The 18,752-nt window shown below is 36.2% G+C and overlaps 3 protein-coding genes across 9 annotated transcripts; 1 reads left to right on the forward strand and 2 right to left on the reverse strand.

Annotated features, from left to right (window-relative positions):
- The first annotated feature begins 363 nt into the window (after window positions 1-363).
- LOC104224071 (E3 ubiquitin-protein ligase At4g11680-like) lies at window positions 364-5,152 on the forward strand. Of its 6 annotated transcripts, none has more exons than XM_009775633.2 (4): window positions 364-874; window positions 3,130-3,252; window positions 3,656-3,990; window positions 4,880-5,152. In XM_009775633.2, the coding sequence occupies exons 1-4, from the start codon at window positions 423-425 to the stop codon at window positions 4,900-4,902; spliced, it is 933 nt and encodes a 310-aa protein (XP_009773935.1). In that variant the 5' UTR covers window positions 364-422; the 3' UTR covers window positions 4,903-5,152. The 6 variants fall into 6 exon arrangements, with proteins under 6 accessions (XP_009773935.1, XP_009773932.1, XP_070021541.1 ...); XM_009775630.2 differs by having other exon boundaries at window positions 3,656-3,986; XM_070165440.1 differs by having other exon boundaries at window positions 3,133-3,252.
- Window positions 5,153-7,366: 2,214 nt separating this feature from the next.
- On the reverse strand, window positions 7,367-9,336 carry LOC104224073 (large ribosomal subunit protein cL37 alpha-like). The gene is made up of 2 exons (XM_009775635.2): window positions 9,214-9,336; window positions 7,367-7,993 (listed from the first exon to the last, which is right to left on the reverse strand). The coding sequence occupies exons 1-2, from the start codon at window positions 9,287-9,289 to the stop codon at window positions 7,641-7,643; spliced, it is 429 nt and encodes a 142-aa protein (XP_009773937.1). The 5' UTR covers window positions 9,290-9,336; the 3' UTR covers window positions 7,367-7,640.
- Window positions 9,337-12,042: 2,706 nt separating this feature from the next.
- On the reverse strand, window positions 12,043-16,532 carry LOC104224074 (uncharacterized). Of its 2 annotated transcripts, none has more exons than XM_009775636.2 (2): window positions 16,344-16,532; window positions 12,043-16,181 (listed from the first exon to the last, which is right to left on the reverse strand). In XM_009775636.2, the coding sequence occupies exon 2, from the start codon at window positions 16,036-16,038 to the stop codon at window positions 12,262-12,264; it is 3,777 nt and encodes a 1,258-aa protein (XP_009773938.1). In that variant the 5' UTR covers window positions 16,039-16,181; window positions 16,344-16,532; the 3' UTR covers window positions 12,043-12,261. The 2 variants fall into 2 exon arrangements, with proteins under 2 accessions (XP_009773938.1, XP_009773939.1); XM_009775637.2 differs by having other exon boundaries at window positions 12,043-16,098; window positions 16,344-16,448.
- Window positions 16,533-18,752: the final 2,220 nt, after the last annotated feature.

The following is an 18,752-nucleotide window of genomic DNA, read 5'->3' on the forward strand; positions in this document are numbered from 1 at the left end:
TCACTATATATATGCACTACCAAGAAAAACAAAGTTTTGAATGGAAAAGTTTAATTGTTTCACTTGACTTATAAGTTAAAATTGACTTAAATAAACAAATAAATTTGAAAATTAGAGGAAATTATGCAAATCAAATTCTATAATTGTTATTTTTTTTTTCCTTTTCCTTCACTTCATAATTTATGCATATGACAAATTTGGACCCCGCACTCACAAGAGTGCCAATGGCACTTACCAAGTATTACCAGAATTTCTGCTGATTTTGCTTTTTCTCTAACCCCACTATATATAGCATTCCACCAGTTCTCACCCAAAACAAAACAACTAGTCATCACTTTCAATCCACCCCCCCAAACCCCACCCACCCAAATAGACTTCACAAGAACACTTGAACAAGCAAAAAGATTCAAACCTTATGCAGAATGGACCAAGAATTTCAAAGAAATTTAATTAGTGAAAATGGTGGTTTTGAACAGAGCTATTTTAGAGGTTTAGGTACCCCCTTTTCTTGGTATTTTTCAAGAATGGCCTCATATTTGAACCCACAAAACCACCATCAAAGTTTTGATGATGATGGGGTTGTTTCTTATGATGATGATGATGCATCACCATTTTGTTATTATGGATACTCAAGACCCATTGTGGTTCTTGATGTAATATGGAACTTGGCATTTGTTTGTGTTTCTTGTTTTGTGCTATTGACCACTTTAAGTGAAAGGCCTTCTACTCCTTTAAGGCTTTGGATTGGTGGCTATGCACTTCAGTGCCTATTGCATGTGGGTTTTATTTGGATTGAGTTTCAAAGAAGGAGTTTTGATGATTTTGATGCTGTCAATTTTGATGGAGTTTCTTCCTTTTCACTGTTTCAAAGCAGGTAACTCTAGTTCAATTTGTCTGATTTTTAGGGTTTGATAGTTAGTATTGGGTTGGCTTTTTGTTTATTTTTTTGTCTGACTGGATGGTTTATGAAACTTTCTAAACAGGGAAATTTTTTTGTTTTAAAGAAATAAACTTTGCTTGTAGTTGACCCGTTGCATGGTACTCTATACCTAGTTAAGTGTTCATTCTCTTTTCCATTTCCTCTTGCACCATTTTTTTACTAGTTTACTGCCATTCTGTGGTTTGTTTTACAATTGTTCTATTTGCAGTAAGTTTTTGTTTTTTCTTTAGGGTTGGGACTGGGATGGGGTGGGAGTGGGGGGTGGATAGTTCATAACTGAGGGAATCCTTAGAAATTCATCTACCTAGTTTGACTAGTAAATTTTTGTATTTTGTCTCTTTTCCTTGTTAGGTTTCTGATTTTATTCAATCTTTGCCCTATACTTTAGCTGTCATAGTATTCTTAGCTTACTGACTTTCCGAAGAATAATAATTGGGATAGCAGCATGGTGTGCCTTTAACAAAGATGAGGAAGAAAAAGCATTCCTTTTTTGTTAGAATGTGTGAAAGCTATTGCATGACCCCAGCTTTTGTAGTACATATTACATATATCTCGGGTAACGTCTATCTAGGAGTGCTTATATCAAAAGACATAATTTCCCATTGCTTCCCTTCATTTGAATCTAAGATCCTTTTGAAATAAGTGTAGCCTCTAGTTCTATGTGTTTTTCTTTAATATTAATTAAAACCGAGTCTAGCTTCTAGTTCTTGGATACCTAAAAGTTAACCACCTTAACATGGCTTTGTATCCAGAGTGGTCTGTTTTATGGTAGATTGAAAAGCAAATCTTGTTGCAAGTCGAACGTCCTTAAGCTAGAGTTGTTTCTCTTTGCTTTGTGGTGCCATGACACAACTCATAGAGTGAGGGCCGTGGGGTTGAACCATTCTGGTTTTGTGTCACTAGGAGTGTAAAGCTCTTATAGCAGTCTATGTTTACTGGATTTGGTGGATCTCTTTTCAGGAATACTAGGATATTTGAGGTCAATACATGCCTATAAATTGTATTAGCATGAAATGAGATGTCTTTTAACGGTTTCTGGGCTTTAGTTGGCCTTCCTAAGAAATTATTCTTAAGTGACTATTAAATGAGAATGATTGCCTTTAGTATTTTGGCATCTTTCTGATACATATCCGTTGAAAAGCATTGTCCATCTGCTCTGAAAATTTTCAGCTATAACTTAAGAGAGCTCATGATTCATCACACATAGACACATACACAAAAGGGACTTTAGAAGAGGTCCTGACTTTCAATCATAAGGAAATCTAGGGACTTTTTCTCAAATGGTCAATTTTGATGGGGATTTCCCGGAGTTAATAGTCCTGTTTGTCCATGTAGGGATAAGTGAGACTTAGAACCTCTAGTTTTAGAATCCCTAAATTGTCTTTGAAAACAAAGTATTAGTAGGAGTGAATTGGACTCCTAGAGTCAAATTGAATAGAAGATTCATATAGCCAAATTAGACTTGTTTGGGATTTAAGTATAGTTGATTGATTGATTGATATATCTTGTCAACAAAAACTCTAATGCAAATGCAGGCGCTGGCAAGGGGATTCTATCCCTAACTTCGCTAAGCTGATATCATTGCTCTTACTTAAAATAGTACTTGCATCTTTTCTTTTCTTTTTTTGGAGAAGATTTGGTTGATAATCTTTTCTCCTCCATTGCGTCTAGCGTTATTTGCCCTTTTCTCTTAAGATTTAGATTTTCCATCTTAAGAAGGAAACATCGGAAGAAAAGGGTAGTAATATTTTAACCAAATTCTTGGGTCAGAGATTATAATACTGAATTGACATTCAGCTGTGGTTGTTCGTGTGACGTATCAATATGCCCGAGCTTGTTTGCACCAATAACCACCCCGCTCCCACTACACTACAATAGAATGATAATAAAAGAAGAAAAAAGGGCAAAAAGATCAATTACTTTGTTGTTAAAGCTCAAGGGAGGGAAAGAAAAGAAAATGGCAGCTGCTCTTTTTTTCTCCTTCCCGAATATCGGCAGTTCATATTTCAATGCTACTTCACTTTCGAGCTCCTCTTTTGCCCAGCGTATAGATATTTTGCTTTGTTTTGGTCCTGGAGCTCATGAACTAAAGCTCAAAATTCTGATTGACCTTTACTATTTTGATTGTGAAATGTTATCACTCTTAATAGATGAAATTTATGTACTCAAATTTCCACTTCTTTTTGTAGCAGCATCATGAAGAGGCTGGAATCAGTTAATACTGTGATTTCATCTATCTGGTGGGTGTTTGGCTTTTACTGGATTGTTATAGGTGGCCAGCTACTTCTGCAAGACTCACCTCGTCTTTACTGGTATGAGCTATGCTTTTAGAATTTGAAGCTTTTTTTTTCTTTGTAATTACTTCTGTGAGCCACAATTTCCCTTCCTCCTATCCCCCAAAATCAATGAACAAGATAAATTAGGAAAATATACAAAGTGTGAGCTTGACTAAATGGAAGCTTCCCTAGATGTATGTTTATTTCTGAAAAGTATGGGTGCAAGACTTATCTTTTTTGCTTTTATAATATTTGTATAATAGACCCTTCTGGCCCTTATCGGACCCCGTGCATAGCGGGAGCTTAGTGCACCGGGCTGCCCTTTCTTTAATATTTGTATAATGTATGTGTGTGTATGTGTATGGTGGGAGTGGCGAGGCAACTTAAAAGTATCAGTATGTTTGATAGCTTAAATAACAGTATCCTTAAATTGTTGCAGGTTATCAGTGGTCTTCCTTGCATTTGATGTGTTCTTTATGGTCTTTTGCATTGTGATGGCATGTGTACTCTTCTTCGCGCTCTTTTGTTTCTTTCCATTTATAGCAACAGTTGCATATGCCATGAGACTTGGAGATGGAGCATCTGAAAATGATATCGAGACTCTTCCCAAGTATAGATATGGTCAATCAAATACTTCAGGGAACCTTGTAAATGTGAAGACAGGAGAAGATCACTCAAATGTTAATGCGAAGACAGGAGAAGATCACTTCGTATCACAGTTCAACAGTAGTGATTCTGTACCTGAGCTTGCTCTTCAACCAGATGATTCTGTAAGTATGTTTCGTCCATTTGAATCTTTTCCTCTTAGTTTATTGCTTTCTCTTCTCGTGTGTTTGCTTAATTTGAATTAAGGATAATACTGTAAGTGTGGAGGGAAGTAGGCTCTGTAAACTATTATTACACAGAGAGATACAATTATTAGCAGACTATGGAGACACAAAAATAGAGAAAAGAGAGAAGACTTTCTTCGTAACTAAGGAAATCTTTTGAAGTATCGAGAATGAAGATTCTACTAAAATTATCTTGTTGCCTTTATTCTGCTTTTTATATGGCTTTTGGGCTTTCCGTTCCTGTCTATATTTTCATTAATGTGGTGTTTATGGTTTCCTGCGCCGAGGGTCTATTGGAAACCGCCTCTCTATCCTCACAAGGTAGGAGTAAGGTCTGTGTACACACTACCCCCCATAACCCATAGTGTGTGGGGGATAATACTAGGTAGTATGTTGTTGTTGCTGTACTAAGTATTGTAAATGAAGATTCTAGTACGAGTTGTTTCGAGATCATTGAATGAAGGAACCTGGATTTTTCTCAGATTTATTTGACAAGGGCACTATTCCTCTAAGTGTGAACATAGAAGCTATTTTGCTCCGAATCTGTCTCTAAGTTTTGGCTATTTGATTTGGTATCCAATTCAATGAGCTATTTTCTTCTCTTTATCTGATATTTCTTTAATATGGATTTTAGAGTGGAAAAAGTAGAAGAACGGAGGGTCCGTGTCATATCCAGATGGAGTAGTTTGAGTTATATCTTTCGAGGAAAAACAGGATGATCCACCTTTCTTTCTTGAATCTATCATGCTTTGTCGAAAAGAACCCCAAAAGCTTTGCAACTTGTGTCAAACTATATTGTTTTTTTACCATAGTTGCTAACTTTTTTGACACAGGAGTGCTGCATATGCCTCTATAAATATTTGGATGGAGTAGAGCTATGCGTCCTTCCCTGCAATCATCATTTCCACCATGGGTGCATTAGCAAATGGCTAAGGATAAATGCAACCTGCCCACTCTGCAAATTCAATATTCTTAGGGCTGAAACTCTAGTCTGACTATTTTTGTCAATCAAAAGACTTGATATTATACAGAGAAATGTTAGCTGCTAGCTGCTGGCAATATGTAATGTAAACTTAGCCATATTTTAATGTATTGTCTCATCCTCACTGTCTTCTTGTCATTAAAATTAGCCATATTCAATGATCTGATTTGTACCCTCCTTTTTCAGCTCAGTATTGATAATGGAGTTTAGGTTCTATGCACTTCACTTGACGGAATAAAAACTACTTAAAAGATAAAGGTTAATTGATACAACAACTGTGCCTCAGAGTTGGGATCGATTATATGGATTCTAATTTCTCCTTGAGCTCAAATCAGGTCATCAAAATGAAAAACCCTTCACCTCTGGTCTGAATTGTAAAATTAAATGGTACTTACCATTTTCTTTAATATTATCAGACATTTTATCTTTGATAATATTAATAATCTCACCATTGATGTGGCTGATAAGTGGGCAGATGCAAGGGAATTCTGTCAACCACGAACTGGATAAAAAGCAACTTGGTGGACAGTGGAAAAAGTCAGTGGAGTTGCACCTTTTCTCATCGTCAGTCAATTATCCAAATTCACTACTATGACGATTCTACTTTGACTTTTTCTAAGTACTAATTTCGCATATGGGTATAGGCTTGGACAGCCTAGGACCACAGGGATGATGTTTATTAAGGATTAGCCATTACTTATTTTTGTTCTGAAATTTTAAACTAAAAATTGAAATAAATTTAGGACGCACTGGCTAATTCTTAAGTAGCATCCTTTTAAAGTGGCTACCTTATTTAGATTGGTTGAGCCCATAGTTGAATAGATGGACTTGGACTAAAGATTTAGCGGGAGAAATTCAAAAATAGCCAGATTTACAACTGGTCGTTTCAAAAGTAATTGAAATTTAGCCATTTTTCATGTAAAGATAAATCTGAGCGAAAACACTGTTCAAAACCCGGAAAATACGCCAGCATAATATGATGGAGTTCCAGCATAAATATGCTTGAACTCCAGCATATTATACTAGAGTTACAGGATAAGTATGCTGGAACTCCAACATAATATACTAGAGTTCCAGCAAGTATAATTGTCCAGTCCAGTATATTATACTGGAATCCAGCATAATATGCTGGAGTCCATACACAGGTGCACCGAACTCCAGTATATTATGCTGGATCGGCCTCTGTTGCAGCAAAATAGTGACTATTTTTCATTGACTTCGTAAACGCTGACTATTTTTGAATGACCAGTCCGAAAACTGGCTATACCGTGCTATTTTTACAGATTTAGCCTGCAAGAAGCATCCAGAACCAGAAGATAATGCTCCTGCTTAAGTATTTAAAGCTTCAGACTTAAACAAGGAATTTACAGCTCAGAATAAAGGGTGACTGTAGAATTAGAGGCAAGATAATAAGATCAGAGGTCCAGAAGTTGTTTTATAATAAGAAAAAAACATAACTGAAAAAGATACTAATAGTCAAAACGTGCAAATGCTGGGCAGAATATGCATGACCACTTTGATTTGAAGGAGACTAGTCAAATAGCTTTATTTCTAATTAAGTAAATCAATTTACTTTTTACAAGTTGAGTTGCTCAAAATGCAAACCAGATTGGCACAAAGTAATTTGTTTTTTCTTGAATCATAACCTCGTACCATTGGAGGATAATGTTGGTTCAAGCAGATGGTTTCAAAATTTTACCATGACAATTAGTCCAATCAGGATAGTTGTTTTGTACTTCCTCTAATGAGAACATCAGTACAAGAGCAGCTAAGAGCCTATGACTGCAACAAAGAGGTTTTCCAAATTTCAGCACAAGGATACTCATAAGATGCAAGCAAGGATTGAGCTTCAAGGTTATATTTCGAGGAACAAAGTTTGAAGCTTTGGATTGCTCTATTACTCCACTGTCTTCCAGGCAATACAATTACATGTAGCCATACCCTAAAGTGACAATACCAAGTCCTAACTAACATATCCAAAATAATGATCAGAGAGCCATGGATTCCATATGCACCTAGCAAGTCTCATCAGTTTAGTGATGATGGTCTATTTACTCGAGGAAACTTCCAAGCTTTTGAATGCCAAACTTGATAATGTAGATACTTGGTTTCAATTTCCAAGTCTGAATCAAATGAAGAACTATGAAAAAACACTGGGAACATCACTAAACCAAGTTAGTATTGTTATCTACTTGCCTAATCCTCTAATGTGACAATTAGCACCAATTTCCAGAGCCACCAACATGTGTTACAGGAAATAAAACCTCCAAAAAATCAGACATAGCTTCCAGAAAAAAGCTCAACAAAATGAGCAAAAGGGAACTCCACGAAGAGAAAATGAAGAATGACCGTCCATGGAATATATCCAAGGGAACTTCCTGAATCACCATTAGAAATAGTACAGGATGTTTCTCAATCAAGTAACGACAAGTACAAACTCAACCCCTAACATATTCGATCACAAAATTAAGAAATTTAATCAGGAAAAGAATCTAATTAATTTCTTGAAATTTTAGATACAGATTGAAGAAAATTATCTTAAGGTCACAGCATTGCATTTATAGAAGGGACACAAGACAGCAGATAAACCTGCAAGATATCTCAGGTTAAGCCTAGACATTCTTGTTCTTCTTCATCTTAGAAGGTGGCCATCGCCCTTTCTTCCTTAGGTGGCGCTTCCTAACGAGTCTCTTCCTTCGTAGTCTGATCTTCTTTGCCAATTTCATTTTCATCTTTTGATCAACCTTTTGCTGAAGCTTAGACTCCAGGGGCAGATTCTCAACAGGCACACTTTCTTCATTGTTCTCTGGTGCCGGTTCAGGATTATCAGAACCCACACTATCAATGTCCGCAGCTGCCTTAGCAATCAATGCACCTCTCTTGTTGAAGATAAGAGGTGCTTGAATATGGGAATTGGCAGATAACTTCGGTTTCAGAGTAACGTGACTGTTGCACAACCTGGAGGCTAATACAGAATAGATTACGATGTTCAAAAAACTTTAGAGTGGGTCACATGAACAACCAAAAGAACAATCTAGCATACTTTCTTTTTCTTCTTTTTCCCCTTTCTGATTTCCAAGAATCCACCATAAATCAGAAAAAACGTGCCCCCCATTTTCTCATAGATATAGATTTCCCATCAGTCGCCTAACTTTGGTTTGAAATTTACTACTGTATCTATTTAGTGTAAACTCATGTATACGGAAGATATCCTAGTTTGGAATAGTCAAGTGATGTATGTGCACAGAAAAGAATACTAATCTTGATGGAATGCCTGGAATCACATAATAGGCGCCATTAGCTTCAAATTGAGATGGACAGTTTGAATCCAATATAATGCGAAATGTAAGCCCTGACACCCCACCCCCAAAAAAGAAAAAAACTACTATTCCTAATCTGAAATTTGTTTAATTCAGCTACATGAATCCTCTATATCCATTTGTGCTACTCACATTCATTTGCATAGAATATTCACTCTATCCCAAGTTATGTGACACTATTTCATTTTTAATCTGCCCCATGATGAATAAAACAATTTAACTTTAATTTCGCATTTTATCCTTAATGAGATGATTTATAGCTACAAAAATACCTATGGATTGTTTTAGACCACAAATTTCAAAATTCTTTCTTAAACTCCATTTTCAGTCAAACACACTCACATAAATTGGGACCGAGGGAGTAAAGATTTTGTCTTATAAGTCAAATTAGGGGTTCTTTGTAAACGGGGATAACAAAAGCCTAAGACATTTGCCTTTTTTGGCAACCAAACAAGCAAAAAGGATACTCTTCCCAAATTGCATAGTACATAGCAAGGAAACAACTAAGGGGACAAAAAGCTGAAGAAATAAGAAAAACCCAAAACCCAGCACGAAAACCTAATTCAAAATATCTAGAAAAAGAAAAAGAAAAGAAAATGCGATCAACAACATGTATCGAGTATTCAAAGCACAACGCAGTCAACTATAATGAATTAAGAAAATCTTCTTCTTCTTTTTTTGTTTGTTTGGAGAATGGTATATATTAATGAAATAAGAAAAATTCAAGCAGCTGCAAAACAAAAGAGGAATTCAAGCAAGAATCCAAAATCCCTTTAACAAGGTCACAAGAAATAGCCCGAAATTAAAAAATAATACAGTTGCAGAGTATTCATTGGAGAATGTTATTAAGCAATATAATACTTACATGGGAATGCAGAAGTAAAGGAAGAATGAGAGGAGAGAGGAACAGAGGGAGCAGGGGTGAAGATAAGGAGAGACATTTCCCCTGCTGTTTTGAGATTGTTTTTTCGGATAAGCTTATTCTACAGCAATATATATATATGAACACTGGGTTTTATTTGGCAATTTTACCACTTCCCTTTTAAATTTTTATTTTACATTGCGCAAAGGGAATGGGACAATCTTTTTTTTTTTTTCTTTTACTGCTTGGTCTTGGGAGGATTATGTAGAAGCAAATGTTACTTTGTTTTTTACATGATATTAGTGATAGTGGAAATAAATATTGAAAAATAATACTACTAGATAATATTGGTCAAATACAAAATTGAATAATCGGTCGAAATTAATTACATTCCCTAGCCAAAAAAGCATAAATATGCATTATATATGTGTATTATATATATATATATATTGATCCTATTCAAGACCACCGAAAAGTAATATTCATTAATTGAATTTTAAGGCTAAAGACCTATCATCTCTATGGGATTAAATCCCAAGTTATTGCGAAGTAAAAAATCGATCAGATTATTGAAGTAAATATTCTTGCATTTATTGCTACTGCACTATTTATTCTAGCTTCTACCGCTTTTCTACTTATCATTTACAAAAAACAGTCAGTCAAAACGATTAATTATTAACTAATTTGAATGAAACTTGACTTCTGAGTTCTTAGCCAAAATTGACGAAAAAAAATAAAAAAGATTCTAGTTTCTTGTCTTAAATAGATAGTACGGTAGAAAGAAAGATTCATTTATTTCATTGTACCATATTATCTTGATATATGTGAATATCAATTCTATATATGGGATTGATATAGCATTCAATTCTATTTATTTGTTATATCTATTTGTTCTTATGTCTTAAGTTTGAATTACTAGATTTTTTATTTTCAATCTGAATCACGGTATCTATTGAAAGAATCAAATCAATGCAGGAAAAGCGATAGATATAGGCAGATTCAAAAAATCACGTAGTAACCTTTTTTTTTAACATTCCCAAGAAGCAATTGAGTGAACAAAGAAAAATATTATCAAGACGAGTGAATAGATTGACCTTGAAACAATAACGATTAATTACTCTTGCTATAAAACAAACTCGTATTTTATCTTGGTTACCCTTTCTCAATACTGAAAAACAATTTGAAAGAATCGAGTCGGCCGCTAGAACTACTGGTTTTAAAGCTCGAAATAAATAAGCTTACTTTTTCTTCACTTGAATCATATTACAAGAATCTAGATTTGAGTATCATGTCGTAGGAAAAAATAAATTAGAAAAAAGATTTCTTTTTTTTTTATTGAATTGAACGTGTTCATTCATTTTAACTACTTTAGCATATTTTCTCATACTAATTTCTGCTCTACCTTCCCGGAGTTCATCCTCCGAGGAACTCCATTTAAATTTATATTCCAAGACAACGGGGGGGGGGGGGGGGGGAGATTTCTAGTAAAACAGAACCAATGATGTCGAGCCAAGAGCATTTTCATTCCTACATAAAATGGTAGATATAAGAATTCACAACGAATCTTGTCCTTCAAGTCGCAAGTTGCTTTCTATCACATCGTTTCAAACAAAGTTTTACTATAACATTCCTCTAAGAACCGATATGAAATTGATTCAATTGTGGAATGAATAGTCATTGTTTGGACTGACGTATAAACGCCATAATCTATACTTTTCTATATTTATATACTTAGATATAAGTTACTATAGAGATAGGTGGATAAATATTTTTCTTTAGTAAAACCCCATCGCTAATATTAATTTATCTAACATATCAATTAATATACAAACTATTAATTATTTATTTAACATATTAATTAATATATAAATTGTTAACTAATATATATATACACACAAAAAAAGAAAATTATACATTTTACCGGCTATTATTTTTGGGAACGGCTAAGAATATACGTTTCTCGTAAAAATTTAGTTTGAGACAAGATACATTGTCTGAAAATTTAAAATCGCTAATTATTTGAATTGTGAAAATAGTGAAATTGTGATTTAAAAGAAGTTCAGGTAGGCAGGTAAATAATGAAAATGAGAAGATAAAAGACACTATATATCTTGTGTTAAATAAGTTTTGACACTCACATAAGTCTCTAGTCTAAATGATAAATCCCGACAAGCTAAAGGGTTGTATTCAGCCCAAAGTGCATAGATTGGTTCCTTACCATAATTGATGTTTGTAAAATATATTCATTAAGTTGTAGATACTATTACTAGAATCGTATAAATGCTTTGAAACATGTCACGTCAACTAGGAAAGAGTTACTGTGGATGTTTTTAAACAAGATTGATTATCCTTCTGTAAAAATTAAAGTGAAAAAATAAAGACAATATAGCAAACAAAAGAGTAGCAATATTGCACCCCCTACCATTCTACCCACGTTTGTTAGATTAAGGTGAAAAATGGACGATTAAGGTATTGAAGGAGGGGGCAGATGTGCTCTCATAGAATTTTTCAGTGTAAATCTAACTTAAAAACTGGTCTTTTGATCACAAATTAATGGTCAAGGATCAAGAATATGACAATTTCCTACCTCCTCATTTGATATGTCTGAAGCTGTCTTGGACTTGGGGGCTCTTCCAAACAGGTTAGTCATTCAAAAAATTGACAACTTCAAATTAAAATAGTATGAAACGAAAACTGTCTTTTAGTAGCTTTTTTTTTCTTCATGAGATTTGGTAAATTATTTATAACCATCAACTAAAGCTCAATGCATCAGATTGATGCACCTCATGAAATAAGCTAAAATAGCAGAAACAGAAGAGATCCCCAGAACACTTCATACAAAATCTTAGTATTCCTTAAAGTATGTCATGCAATAAGGAAGATAAGATACTACACTACATCTCAAGAGGAGCTTATGTCTCAAAAGCAACAACCAGAACACCAAGCTTACATCACAAGTCTTTAACAAATAATAAAGACTATTACACTTCATTACGCTGCAACAAGGAAAACAGCTTTAAAAATGGTAAACCAGCTATAAGAGGCAAATATCTAAATAAACATGTTGAGCTCAGGCCTACTGAAAACATTGGTTTCATCATCTTCCAGAATGGGATAAGCAGCTACAAGTGCATCCTGAGCGCCAATGTACAGAGAATTGTAAATCTTCCAGTACACTTCCCTAACTTTCCTTGCTGGATGGAACAACCCCTGCAGACAATAGTTAAGGATTACGGCTGCTCCCAGTGCAACCCTCATTCCTTCAATGGCTTCCATAACTGCATTGATCACATGTGGAGAAGTCTCAAAAATGTTTGGCCAGACGTAGTTCAAAAGGTGGACAAGCGCATCTTCACATCCAAGACCAGCAACTCCAAGAGCCATGTGCTTCACAGCAGAGGCAGCAGTCTGCCTGTGTACAAGATCTCTGTCCATTAGAGCATCTTCCAATAATGGAGTCACAGCATATATATAGTCCTTGCCCATTTCTCCAATGTACTCGAAAAGGAAGGAGAGAGATTTCAAGACACCATTCTGAACATTAAGCTCAGGGACTCGATATTCGTTCATCAAGGCAGGCAAGACTGTAAAGGGAGAACAGGTTTCTGCAACAATAGCAATGGCGACAGTGGTGCAGACACGGTTCTGACGTTCCTGCACCTTAAGGTTGTTCAACAATGTTGCAAGCACATCCTGAGGCCCAATAGCTTTAGCAATGTACCCAAATGTGTTCACTGTTGCTCGACGGATACCTTTCTTGTGGGCTTTAAGCATCTCAAGAAGCTCAAAACAAATTCTCATCCACTCCCTTGCAGGAACAAATTCAGCTCCACGATCTGCAATTCGACCAACAAGGTCAATACAGTTCTCCTGAACTTTCTCGTGACGATTCTTCAAAATTGGGGTCAACCGAGGAAGCAAGTCCTTAATTGGAGGTGTCATCTTGGTCATACCAATAACATTCACAATAGCCTTGAGAGCCCCCAGTATAGATCCTAGAACTTCTGGGTATTCTTCTCCCAAGTACTCATACAAGACAACACCAAGATGGCCCATTAGTTGCTCTTCCCCACACTGCTTCATAACCACTGCAATTCTGGATATCAGATCTGCAGCTTGCTGTCTCACCTTTGCACTCTTGTTGTTCAGTCGCCATTTTATGGTACCACAAATCTGAGGAAGGTATGGTTTAACTCTTTGGCCAAGTGCATTTACAACAGCACCAAATCCGTTAAGCATCACATTGGCATCGTCACTGGTCTGCTCTTGGAAGGCATAAAGGATTCCATCAATTAAAAGCTCTTCCAATCGAGCATCAATATCAGATGCACCAAGATTTGCAACCACCTTCTCAATGGTCTCCATGACCATTCTTCGGTATGGTTCACTTTCATCTTTGAGGTCTTCCACAATTCTCCCAACTATATCAGCTACACCAACTTTGTTCGCTATCTCCACAGTGGTTTCAACAAGCTGCTTGTAGTTTCTGCGGTCCAAAGCCATTCTTCTGACCCAGAAGTTCCTGAAGAACTCTGGAAGTATGTCTTGACGGATGTAATCCGGCTCCACACCTTCTGTACTCACGCACTGCTTCACCACTTTCAACACAATTTTCTTCATCTCCTCGTCAGGTGATTGAAACTCACGAATAAGAATAACCATAACTTCTTTGGTATAGTAGCTGGCATATACAGCATCCATAAGAGGAATGATGAAACCTATAGCCTTTAAGAAGGCAGCCAAAACCTTGCCACGATGTGATCTAATACCCTTCCATAAGGGCTTCAAAACTGAATCAAAACTCTCAATACCGTACGGCGCAGCAGCTTCAGCAAGAGCAGCCAGAGAAAGAGCTGTAATAGTTCTGACCTTCTGGTTCTCATCATTGAGACCATGTTCAATAATTTCCACCAAAGACCTCAAATGTGGAAGAACAGCACAACCAATGAGAATAGCGATCTGCTGAACAATCTTAATACCCGTATGACGAGCCTGCCAAGACTTCTTACTCTGACAAACTGCTTTCAGGAACGGCAGCAAAGCAGGAATACCGAGTGCAGACGCTACAACACTAAAAGCTCGAGCAGTTGTGTTCCTGACATACTCATCAATGTTGTCAATATCTGGACGCATGGCAGCAATCATAGTCGCCAAGCCAGCTGCCTTGCTAAGATTAGATATAATTTCCCTTCCTTCAACACGAGCATAATAATCTTCATCAATCAGAAGAGGTTCAATAACGACAAGAATCTTGTGCACATACGGGCGAACCAATTCATCCAATTTGTAGAGTACCCTATCAATAACTTTAACCAGCAAGTGCCTTTCTTGGTCTTCCAATGTGGGTTGCATGAGCAATGGCAGAATTCGATTAAATAAGGGCCCCGCACCAAATTCTCTGGCCTTATCAGTAAGCTGTCTCAAAGCAGTTTTCCTCTGAGGGGGTGTGCCATTTTTAACCTTGAGCAAAAGCTTCATAATCTTCCGCTCCTTCTGTTCATCGGGAGACAACTCCTCTTCATCTTCCTCGTTCAACAAGGAACCAAAATACTGGTAATCCTCAGGCTTCATAAATGGCAAACCACCAGGCATTTCTTTTGGTACATCAAACTGTTGACCCCGATTTTCCTCAGGAATAGAATACAAGGGAGTCCCTATAGGAGTAGGTGTGGCAAGCAGCTTCCTGGCAGGTGTTCTAATGGGAACATAAGATGGTGGAGGCTCCAAAATCTTATAACCTTCCTGAGGAAACATTGCATCAAGCTCCTCATCAGTCAAGGGCCGATTTCTCTCTTCAATGTCCTTCTCCCACCTCATCAAATTGTATTGTTCAGGAGTCATCGGACCACGCAAATTGATGGCCCCAGGGGTTGGTGTAGCTAATTCAACTCCCCCAACAGGAGTAACACCTGGTGTATATGCTGCTGCCGGGGTAGCACCTGCCATGGGAGTTGCACTTCCCATAGTGGCTGGAGTCTCATCCCACCTTGACCTCTGTCTTTTAGGTGTGGGGGTAGCAAGACCTGCCAGCTTTGGTGTAGCATCCCAAGACATACCAGCTGGAGTTGCTCCTGGAGTAGCACCACCAGCAGGGGTAGCATCAGAATCAGCAACCCTACCAGGCGTGGGAGTCTCATCCCACCTATTCTTCTTCACCGAAGGAGTTGCATCACCGACCCTGCCGGGTGTCGGGGTTGCATCCCACCTCCCAATACCAGGAGTTGAGTCAGGCAAATCCCAATCTGACCCAGCTTTGGCCTTCTTAGCACCACCATCATCCTGAGATTGGTCCCACCTATTCCTCCTCTTCTGAGCTGGCTTCTCAACCTCCTCCTTCTTATCCGCCGCCTTCTCCTGCTCTTCCTTCTTCTTCTTTGCAATCTCCTTCATCAACTCTTCCTTCTGTCTCTTCAAAGCCTCCTCCCTCATGACATCCGCATAGGTCCTCACTTCCGGCCCCGGGGTTTTATCCAAAAAGGGATCATTCCTCTCAGGGGAGATCACACGATTCAACCTCCTCCTCCTATAATCATCCTCCCTATCAATAATCTTACTCGGTTTGTTAAATCCCGTTGGCTCATCCTCTTCCCCAGCCCGCGGGGCCTCCTTGAAGAACTGCTTCGGAGCAGTGAACGATGCCATCTTCCTGGCAACCTCATTCTCCGTGTCGAAAGTATCATCATCATCATTCACTGGTATCGACTTCTCATAACCCTCAAATCGGTTGGTATTATACAGATCAGTATCAAAAGTCACCGAATTCATAGAGGCGAGCTGCTCCTCCATCTTCTTCCTCTCCTCTTGCGTCTTCTGAATCTCATCATCCATTTTTATATGCTCAATCAATCAAGAGTTCCCCCAGCACCCGAAGCTTCAAAAAACCTAACCCTAATTGAAGATTTATCGAACCACCAAATGTAAGCTGAATCAGGATAAATAAAGGAATATGCTGATATTCACTAATTAAGCACCTGAATTCACAGAGAAAATTTATCAAATAATAAGAATGTTAGAAACTATATAATATAATCAGTTTGAATATTCATACAAGTTCAAAATCAATATCAAAAAACAGATAAACATGATAGGATAAAATTTAGGGATTTTAATTTATAGAAGTATCTGAAGAATACCTGATAGAATAGGATATTATTCCGAGCCCTAGTAAGAGAGGCTAACGCTCGCCGGCGTTGTGGAGTGGGGTTTTTACTTTTTACTATATGTTGAGAGCGAGATACGATTATATGAAAGTTGAAAGATCCGTACACCGCCTCCGGAGGGTCGGTTGTATGGAGCTATGGACTACCCGACCCGTTGAAGGTGGGGAATATGTAATTAATCTGGCTACATAAGGATAAAAATTACATCTCAATTTCAACTTTTCAAGTTAATTGAAATCCAATAGGAGTATGTTATTTTGGTTGCATAAGGAAAACAATATCCGCACATATTTAGTTGGCAGCATAAAAAAATAATTTTTGTATATCTAATGAAGTGTTTTGGTTGGCGGCGTTAAGCTTAATATTTGCATAATTTTTGCAAGAATTTTATGTATTATTTACGAAAAAATGTAGAATAAGAATGAGTAGTAATTATAGGTAAATAGGGATATTTAAAGATAAAAGTGGCTTTATGATATGAATACCTACATAACATTTACTGTAAGATTTTTTAACTCATAATAATCACTACATTATTATTTATTGTATAGAAATTTATATATTATTATTGTATAAATATCCATGGTTAATTGGTTGACTAATCTTAGGGTACATTTATTGTGCGTGTACCCGATATTAATGAGTATATAATTTTCATAAATTATATAAATATTATTAGATAATATATTTAGGTTATAAAATAAAAATTAAAAATTATATTTTCTTGAAAATGATATATGTTGATCTCATTTCACTAGCTCATTATGAAAAAAAGTCATACCCTATAAAAGTCCTTAGATATCTTATTGTAATTTCTGAGGGCTGCTTTGAAGATATATATTATGATTAGTGTTGTTGTTGTCTGACATAATACTCGAAACAAATAAGTGATACAGAAATAGATTATTACAATTCTCCAAAAATTTGTCAAAAAAAATAAAACTTTTGATTTTTTAAACATGTGGGAGTGGAGAGGTTGATTTTATAGCTCATAAAAAAATTAATAAGTGACAATATGAAGCTAAAAAGGACTAATATTGAGTTAAAATTTTTCAATAAATAACTTAATATATATAAAAAATATATAGGAACTTGTCATTTGTTAGACAAGTGCAAAGGAAAGAAAATCAATTAGTGATAACTCATATAGAATATATTTTGTCTTTAACTATTTCAGCCTTATAGCTTGAAGTATGCATTTTTATCGACTTGTCTCTCAATGCTATATTGTAACTAATTTTGCTTTATTTTCTTATTTCTTTTGCCGTCAATACGCCTCTTATGGAAAAAAAAATGTATGTACACTACGAGTTTTATAATTACTTATATGATAAAGTTGTAAAATAACTGAATTGGATTCCTAACTAGTTAGTTGATTCAATTTATTTATTTTGTTAATTTAGTTCAGAAACATAATTGTTCATTCTCAACATTAGAGGAAGTAATTTTTCTTTGTTCAAATTCTTAATGTTAGCTCATTCGAAATTTTTAATGTTTAACTGTAATTATATTTTTATCCAATATGAATTTCATGTTCAAAGGATAAAAAATCGATCTAACATTTCTTTTTCTTTTTTGGTTGGAAAGATAGGCAATATTATAGCATAACAAATATTTACATAAGTTTAGAGTCTTGGATGCATACACGACATCCGTTGTACAAAGATAGAGCTAGATTGTTTGTTTCCCACTACTTGGGAAACAACACTAGTATGGGAAGTAGAAGCTACTAAGGGAGTTGTACTATTACACACACTAGCTAAACCATATGATCCAAAGAGAGATTGTGTAACATTACTACTAAGCTGCCGAGACATCCTGCTGTGGAGTGTGCCCTGGTGATCTTGTTCATAACAAGACATAACAAAGGGTGGGGGTGTTCCAAAAAGTAGGCATTGCTCTTGTACATGCGTTGCACCATATTTAGCTAATTTATCTGCTATACAATTCTGCTCTCTGTAGATAACTTGTACTGATGGACTATCCAACTATTGGAGCAAGGACCTGCAATCATTAATAATATTAATAAAGCTCATTGCTGGTGACTTTAACATACCAATTTTTTGCTTGTGCATCCGTCTCAATGATGATTGGTAAGAGCATTTGTTGGATAACAATTTGTAAACCTTTGAGGAGTGCAAGGAGTTCTATTTGTATAGAGGTGCCTTCTTTGACAGACCCTGCAAAGCCTATGATCCAATTACTTTTGTGGTTGCGAATAACTTCACCAATTCCATAAGTGCATAGAGCCGGGCAGCAAGATTTTAGAAATTTTAGTTGATTTTAACATTCTAAATATTAGAAAGATAATTAAATCACAATTTTTTTCCAATGTAAATCTATTGTAGCGCGTAAAAACTATTGATCAACATATCATTATAA

The sequence above is a fragment of the Nicotiana sylvestris genome, chromosome 12 (genome assembly GCF_000393655.2).
Source record: "Nicotiana sylvestris chromosome 12, ASM39365v2, whole genome shotgun sequence".
Lineage (NCBI taxonomy): Eukaryota > Viridiplantae > Streptophyta > Magnoliopsida > Solanales > Solanaceae > Nicotiana > Nicotiana sylvestris.